The sequence below is a fragment of the Apis laboriosa genome, unplaced genomic scaffold (genome assembly GCF_014066325.1).
Source record: "Apis laboriosa isolate Shangri-la unplaced genomic scaffold, ASM1406632v1 scaffold26_cov146, whole genome shotgun sequence".
Lineage (NCBI taxonomy): Eukaryota > Metazoa > Arthropoda > Insecta > Hymenoptera > Apidae > Apis > Apis laboriosa.
Genome location: NW_025222592.1, coordinates 3,582,454 through 3,590,952, shown reverse-complemented (window position 1 = coordinate 3,590,952; position 8,499 = coordinate 3,582,454). Strand labels below are relative to the sequence as shown.

Sequence of the window (8,499 nt, the reverse complement as noted above, 5' to 3'; positions counted from 1 at the left end):
AAAAAAATTGTAATAATATCATGACAAAGAATAATGAGCATTGTTGAAGAATTATAATTTATTAATGAAAGATGTAAAAAAATTTGGTTATCAATTTCATTATACAAAGATTATATTTCTTTATGGTATCGTCATGCTAATAATGTAAATCGCATATTTCAAAGTTCTGACGTTATATTATACGGTATCTTAATATATTCTTTTTAATAAATACTATATGTTTAATGATTTCTTTATAAAAATAGAATGTACTTACGTTACATACTTATGTCTGTTTCTGCGAAAAACTGATGAATGATATATTGATATGTGATATAATAAAATTAAATGCAATAACAGAAAATTATTTTCTATCTTTTTAAGATCCTATAAATTTAACTTAAATTATAGTTTCTTAAAATTTATTCTAAATAAATTATCTAAATAATTATATTTAAATAATCATATACAAATTCAATTAAAAATAGCAAAATATCTATCTATAAAAATTCTTTATTATGGTCGATAATAGGCATTTACTGCCATCTTTTGACAAATAATAGAATTCATTTTCTGATGTTGTCGATAGGCATTTCTTTGTGTGTATAAGCACGTGCAATATGAGGGTAACCTTACTTTTTAATTAATGTGAATAAAAACAATAAAAAAACAATTTATACGTGTGAATTAAAAAATTTTGATATATTATTTAAAAATAAAGTATAAGAAATGGGGAAATTTGGGCCACGATTAGGTAGTCGGAAGAATGCAAAACGATGGTCAAAAGGTCAAAGCTCCAGTTCTAATCCTGAAACTAAAAAACATCGAGAACAAGCAACATGTTTATTTTTTAAGGATCCTGCAGGTATTTATTAAGAATCAAAGATTACAATTTTTTAAAATTTATTTTTCTCAATTTCATGTCAATTAATTTTAGTTTTAGGAAAACCTGGTATAACAAAAGAGGATTTACAAAAACATAATGCTATTCAAGGAATTGAACCTCAATTTGAGAAACTTGGTCTTGATGAAGAAAGTAATTGGGAAAATACTACAGAAAATACTGCAGATACATTTGCTACTAATTATAGTAATTGTTCAAATGTATCATTTAGTAGGTAAATAGTTAATTGTTTTTAAAGAAGCATTACATATATATCTATAAATATTCATAAAATTTGAAAGAATATTAAAGAATATTAAAGAAATAACAATTTTTCAGATTTTTAAATCATTTTCAATCAAATTCAGTCTTGCATAAAGAAATGTTAGCTGTATTATCTGCTGTTACAGAAGTTATAAAACAAAATGGTGGAAATGAATCTTCTACAGAATATTTTGCTGCATTGGTATATATTAATATATAAATTGATTTAAAAAAGAGATGTGAAATAATAAATAATTATTAAAATGATAATTATTAATATTTTAGATGAGCACTTTGGAAGCAATTGAATCAGAAACATCAATTGCAGCTACACTATCATTATTAGGCATGGGTTTAAAAACTGTACCAAAGAATGTCCTAAATATTCAATTTGGAGCTGCAAGTAAAATTTTCTTAGATATTCTTATCAAACATGCAACATCAGATGAATTTTTGATACTTCGACATGTAAATTTTTAATTAAATATTATATATAATATTATTATAATAATTATACTTAATATAATATTATATATTATCTATATTTTTACAGTGTATTCATTGTTTATGTTTGTTGCTTCGAGTATTAGAACCAGCTGCATGGTCTAATTCATCTACAGTACAAGTATTGGAGTCTGTTTTATCATTTGTTGTATATTGTAAACCAAAAGTGAGGAAATCGGCACAACATGGAATTTGTGCCATATTAAAAGGTTAAATAAAATATATAACATAAATAAATTTTGATAAATTTTAATATTATGATAATTATAGGAAGTGACATCATGAAAGCTGATAATCCACCACAATATCATCCAGCTACACCATATATTGCAAAATTTTGCATTAGCCAATTACAACTTGATTCTGAATCCAGTGGAATTACAAATGTTCTTCATATTCTCACATTATTGAAAGATATTTTCCATCATTTACCTACAAATTATGTGAAGGTACTTATTAATATGTTCCGAAATCTATAAAACATAAAATATTAAGTTAATATAAAATTATTAGTTTTATTTTTTACGGGCTTTTTTATCTATTGAGTACTTTATCAAACATCATTAAACAATGTTCTTGCTCAACGAAGTACAATAAAATAAAATTTTTTACTTATATTATGCAATTAAATATTTTCATTTTTTCAGATAATTAGTGAATCTTTATTGACACTTATGACATTAAAAAATGTATTAGTAACTTCATGTTGTTTACAAGCTTTTCATGGTTTGTTTGTTTCTCGACCGCCAAAAACTATTCTTTCAACACAAATAAATGGACAAATTATTACTGCTCTTTATGATTATCAACCTCCATCAAGTGATACACAACCAACTTTAGCATGGTTGACTGTTATGCAAGAAGCACATTTAAATTTAGCCAAGTAAATAATCATTTTATTTTTAAAATTCTGTATTTTAAATTTTATTGAAAAAATAATTATTAATTTATTCTTATTTATTTTATTTTTTATTTTTAATTTACAGTGTTTCTTTGAATTTATGCGCAGTTCTTCTTCCGAGATTATTTGAAAAATGTATGCAATTATGGCTTTCGGATAAATCAAAAATTATAGCTGGCTCTTCAAATACAGTAAAATTATTATTACAGGATTGTATTAGTAAAATGTGTGAAAATGAAGAAACAGTAAAAAGGTAAAATTAAATTTTTTTTAATATGCAAATTCATATTTTATTATTTATATTCTAATTTATATTCTATTTTAGTTTTAAAGATACTATTGACCAAATAATTTTTATGATGTATAATGCATTGGGTTATCAATATTTGGAAGCATGGTATCACATTCTTCATTTAATAGCCTTACTTTTCCAGGTAACATTTATTTTGTCTTCTTTTTTATTTTTTTATTACTAATTTATATTATGTATATATATAAAAATAAATGTTTTTTTTTATTATAGATAGTTGGTAAACCAAAAAGTAAACAATTGATGGATATATTAAAAAGATTAGCTGATTTACGTGACTCTTATAATTTTGCATCAAAAAATGATGCTGAATATGCTATTGGAGCTGCAATAAGAACTCTAGGCCCAGAAGCAGTATTAAATTTGATTCCATTGAAAGTGAGTAATCTCATGTGATCTCAAATACACAAAATTATTATTTTATAAGTATATAATAAATTTTTTTCTTATAGGCATCGGATAATGTAATTAATTTAAAAAGAACTTGGTTACTACCATTATTGAAAGATTGCGTAATAGGTGGATCACTTACTTTCTTCACAGAAACATTATTACCTCTTGTTTCATTCTGCGAGTAAGTATTTTAAATTATTATATCCATAATATAATGTTAATTATAATTAATTCTAGAAAAAAAGCGACCGAACCTATAGGAGGAAAAACTTATGAGTTTCTCATTTGCCAAATCTGGGCTATTTTACCAAGTATATGCAACAATGCCACTGATGTAAAAGAAAATTTTAAGGTATGTATCATATATGTACATACAAAAATATAATTTAGTATAATTTTAATTAATTATATATAATTTTTTTTTTTTTTAGAATATTGCTCGATTACTAGGAACAACTTTCAATGAGAAAAAAGAATTAAGAATGTCAATAATGAGTGCCTTACGAAGGTTAATAATGAAAGCAGTCGAAGATGATGATAAAGAAGATATATCTGAATTAGCTAGATTTGCAAAGAATTATCTACCACTGTTTTTAAATTTATATACTACTAAACCAAACGGAACTGACGAAGAAGGACAACGTTTTGCAACATTTGATACAATGAAGGTATAATGTTTGAATATAGAATACAATGTTCTTTGAAGAAATTAATTTTTTATAATTATAGGTATATCTTACAATTACAAATAAGGAGTTAATACATGAATTATTTGATCGAGCACTATGTAGATTAAAAGAACTTAATGCTGACGATTTTTTCAAAGAAAGCATTCATGATATAATAAGATTACTTGTTGAATATACTGATATTGATAGATTAAAAACTTTTTATGATATGTGTATATTATCTATTAAAGAAAGTTCAAATATTAAGGAACAAAAAAAAGCATATAGGTAGTCTTTTTTTAAATATCTATAATTAAATATTTTACGTAATATTTTCACAAAAAAAAATTTTACGATTTTGTTATTCTTATTTTTAGATTTTTGGAAGAAATATGTGGCAGTGAAAAAGAAACGTGCAAAGAGTTTGTAAATCAATATAGACGTGAAATACAAAAATTATTAATATCCTCAGCCACTGAAGTTGCAAAACCAAGCAGAGGAGTAAATATTGATTTTTTAAAAATTTTATTAATATATAAATTTTATATTATAAATGTTATTAATTTTAAAAAATTAATATGATAAAACAAAATTTATTTTTTAATCAGGCTCGAATAAGATGTTTAACTCATCTTATCAAAATTCATCCACAATTAGAAAAAACTAAATTCTTAGAAGCCATTGTTCCTGAAACAGTAGTATATTTAAAGGATATAAATTTAAAATGTCGAACGTCTGCGTACCAACTATTAAACACTATTGCCGAGAAATTTTTAGAAAATCCTACACATCTTAAAGATTATATTAATATGCTAATAGTTGGTTTAGGTGGTGTACAAAAGTATTGTGCTGCATCTATACTAGCACTTGCCTCTATTACTTATCATTATAATGGTATAATTTATTTGAAATTAATATTTAATATTTTAAATTAATATTTGAAATTATAATTTATTGAAATAAATATTTTGAATAAAATAAATAATATTCATAAATAATATTATAATATCATAACAGGATCTTTAGGTGTAGATACAATTAGAGAAATTTTAGAACATACATGCAAACTTGTTACATGTCCTACAAGAGAAATTGTAGAAGCTGCATTATCATACATTAAAGTTTATATTACTGTGATGCCATCTCCTATTGTTGCTTCGACTTTAACTAAATTGGTGAGTAGAAATATAAATAAATAACTTGAAAACTTAATTAATATAATTAAAGAATTGATTTAATTATAGATGGATGCTATATGTGGGATGACTGATGATTGTCATAGACATTTTCGACAGAAAGTACGCGATATTTTAGTAAAATTATTGAGAAAATATGGAATGGATACAATTTCTGTCATGATTCCAGTCTCGAACACGATATTGCATAAAAGATTGAAAAATATGAATAGAATTGAAGAAGCAAAGAAAAAAAAGAAAGAGATGAAAAAATCAAACCAACAAGAAATCAATGAAGATAATGAATTTAATGCAAAAAGAAGACCAAAAAGGTAACTTTAAATTTTTTTATTGAAAATTATATTTTTCTTGATTCAAATTATTATAATCTTTAATCTTTAATCTTTAAAATATAGTATAGAGGATATATTGGCAGATAGTGAAGATGAATTCGAAGAAATGGAAAATAAAGAACCGAAGAAAAAAAATAGAACATCAAGAAAGGACGTTTGGATTCAAGAAAATGAAGAAATTGTTGATCTCGTAGATCCTGCGGCTGCTCGAAATATATCAAGTTAGTGTATTTTTAAAATTTAGTTAATTAAAATTGCTATATATTAATATATAATATTAATAATTATAATTAACTACATAAAATAATGTTTTCAGCTACACAACCTAGAGCCTTAAATTCCAAAACAGTTGCAAAGCCAAAAGATCGTGGGTTCAAAACTGCATCAGATGGACGTCTTATTATCACATTAGATAATGAAAAAGCTGATGAAACCGAAATTAAGAAAATTAAGAAAAAAAAATCTCCATTATTATTGCACAGTGATTCAGAAAATGATTATGGTAAAAAAATATAATTAAATAAGAACATAAAATAAACCAAAATTAAATGAACAAAATTGATTTATGTTTTCAGAAGAAAGCAATGATGATGCTGAATCAGTAATTACATTACAAACAATGAATAGAAAACGTAAATTTAGTGAAAATAATGATAACATTAGTGTAAGAACTGGATCCACAAAATATCAAGGTAATACAATTATAATCTAAGACATTTTTTAATTTTGATCTATAACTTATAATAATTAAAAATTTATCATTTATAGCGGGAGGATCTGGAATACATCGACAGTTGAAAAAAGCAAAAATGGAACATTGTATTCCAGGAGCAGAATACAAAGCACCAAAAGCTGGAGGTGATATTAAAAAGAAGGGCAAACCAGATCCATATGCTTATGTACCTCTATCAAGAGCAGCATTAAATAGAAGGTAAATAAAAATATTTAAAATCTCTATTCAAAACTTATCATTAGAATAATTTATATTTTTCATTTTCAGAAAAAAGAAAAAAAATATAACTAAATTTCAGAATATTATTAAAGGAGCAAAAAAAGGTGCAAAAACTGGAGTGAAAAATAGAAAAAATTAGAATTTACTTGTGAATATATGTTGCTATAATATAATAAATACTTATAATTCATAATTATAATGTTTTCATTAAATAATAATAAAATATATATATATATATATATATAAAACTGTATTACATGATAAAATTTTAATTAAGATCGAATTAAAATCTTTGATAATTTATTATATATTAATATTATCAACTTATATATACTTAAATAATTAAAATATTTTCAACATCAAAATAAATTTATAACAAAGTTAGAAAATTTTTATAATATTATTTATATAATCTATTTATTAATAATTAGGTTTACAAAGAAATTTTTGTATAAAGATTATTTAATTATTTAATTTAATTTATATATTTCAATAGAGCAAATATTGAAATCTTTACAACTGATAGAAAATAATTTAAAAATAATTATATTAAAATAATGACTGGTTTTGTTTTCTGAAAGAAAATAATTAATATATAATTTATAAAATTAAAAATGCTACAATTAAACATTTTCATTCATTCTAAAAGTATTTATATATTTTTATCAATAAAAACTCACATTTTCTTTAACTTTTATTAACTCTTCTTAGGCAACATATTTTCTAGCTCTCCAGATTCACTCATTTCCTTTATAATATCCAATCCTCCAATAAGTTCTCCATTTATATACAACTGAGGATATGTAGGCCAATCACTAAATTTTTTAAGTCCTTCTCTAACATCATTATCTTGTAAAATATCAAATGATTGATAGTCTGCTTTATAAGAATCTAGAATAGAAACTATTGTTCGAGAAAATCCACAACGTGGATTTATTGGAGATCCTTTCATGAATAGCATACAAGGTGCTTGATTTATTAACTTTTTTAATCTTTCTTCAAGATTTTCTTTTGGTTTATATGTTTCAATTGAAATGGAATCTTTTTTGGACAACTGATGTTTGATTTTGTCTGCTATAGCAGAAGGGTTGGCTCCATCGACTCTATCGAGTATAGTATCGTTTCTTGTGAAAATAATTGTTGGTACTGCACTGATACCGGCTTTTAAAGATACATCAGGAATTTTTTCAGCTTCGATTTTAGCAAATTTAACTTCTTTATACTCGGTTAGTTTGCTCATTTCTTCGATCACATCATTTATCTGCGAACATTGATCAGCCCATGGCGCGTAGAAATGAATGACAGAAAGATCTTGTGACCTGACATAATAAACAAACATGAACTTGAAAGTAACACATATCTTAAGTAATAAACATGTTTATAAACAATATATATATAATTTTGCTATTTTATCATGAAACTATATCGAAAAAAATTCATGACTTCTGAACCTTTTATATCGAATGAAAAGAATATTAAACATTTATATTTTTATTATATCAATCTATTGCATCATCTAAAAACAAAAGATGAATATTTTTTTTGATTATGAAACAGTAACTTTAAAATATAAATTTTGATTTTTTCACAACAATATTAAAGAAGAAAAATAAAATAGGTTATGTTATTTCTAAAATTGTATAAACTTATATTTACTCACTTAACATAATTTTCATATTCTTGCTGAGAATTAAGATTAGTGACAGACATTCTGTCACGTTCTTTCTATTTTTGATAAATACGCAAGAATATTAAAAATAAATATCTTACAAATACATCCACTCACCACGACAGCGTCTACGCGACTTTCAATATTGTTCTCATGGAGGTTTTATATTCACAAATGCAAAACTTCTGCTTCTGCGCAGAAGTTTGCCAATCCACTATGTGCTGCAATAAAATAATTTGATTTTAATAAAGTGTTTTTATAATATAAAAATAATATTAATGTATCACTTATTATTTAGTTACTGTTCTTTGTTACACAATAAACTAAAAATGAAAATAAATTTTATTTTAACTAATTTGATACGTTTATTAAGTAAATTATATATACAATTTTTATTCAAATCTTTTAACAAAAAAGTACTCGTTATTTATAAAGCTAAATAAAAAAT

General features: G+C 23.7%; 2 protein-coding genes across 2 annotated transcripts; one reads left to right on the top strand and one right to left on the bottom strand.

The window, feature by feature from the left end:
• The first annotated feature begins 591 nt into the window (after window positions 1-591).
• Window positions 592-6,521, top strand: LOC122713975 (RRP12-like protein). Its single transcript, XM_043934875.1, has 23 exons — window positions 592-844; window positions 917-1,097; window positions 1,202-1,328; window positions 1,412-1,594; window positions 1,680-1,839; window positions 1,901-2,079; window positions 2,278-2,513; window positions 2,617-2,784; window positions 2,857-2,965; window positions 3,055-3,219; window positions 3,294-3,415; window positions 3,472-3,586; window positions 3,666-3,902; window positions 3,964-4,190; window positions 4,280-4,403; window positions 4,511-4,796; window positions 4,920-5,077; window positions 5,147-5,409; window positions 5,494-5,651; window positions 5,747-5,932; window positions 6,006-6,122; window positions 6,199-6,361; window positions 6,431-6,521. Exons 1-23 carry the CDS (start codon window positions 709-711, stop codon window positions 6,519-6,521), a joined length of 3,891 nt encoding a protein of 1,296 aa, XP_043790810.1. The 5' UTR covers window positions 592-708.
• A 541-nt stretch (window positions 6,522-7,062) lies between these two features.
• Window positions 7,063-8,197, bottom strand: LOC122713980 (glutaredoxin 3). Its single transcript, XM_043934884.1, has 2 exons — window positions 8,043-8,197; window positions 7,063-7,701 (listed from the first exon to the last, which is right to left on the bottom strand). Exons 1-2 carry the CDS (start codon window positions 8,090-8,092, stop codon window positions 7,080-7,082), a joined length of 672 nt encoding a protein of 223 aa, XP_043790819.1. The 5' UTR covers window positions 8,093-8,197; the 3' UTR covers window positions 7,063-7,079.
• Between the last annotated feature and the right edge of the window lie 302 nt (window positions 8,198-8,499).

Excerpts from the sequence above, each read along its gene's own strand:
- LOC122713975 (XM_043934875.1), top strand. The coding sequence starts at position 709 with ATGGGGAAATTTGGGCCACGATTAGGTAGTCGGAAGAATGCAAAACGA. Across the intron at positions 1,098-1,201 it reads TCAAATGTATCATTTAGTAG|ATTTTTAAATCATTTTCAAT; the intron begins GTAAATAGTTAA and ends ACAATTTTTCAG. Across the intron at positions 5,933-6,005 it reads TGATTCAGAAAATGATTATG|AAGAAAGCAATGATGATGCT; the intron begins GTAAAAAAATAT and ends TTATGTTTTCAG.
- LOC122713980 (XM_043934884.1), bottom strand. The coding sequence starts at position 8,092 with ATGTCTGTCACTAATCTTAATTCTCAGCAAGAATATGAAAATTATGTT. Across the intron at positions 7,702-8,042 it reads GAATATGAAAATTATGTTAA|GTCACAAGATCTTTCTGTCA; the intron begins GTGAGTAAATAT and ends TTATTATGTCAG.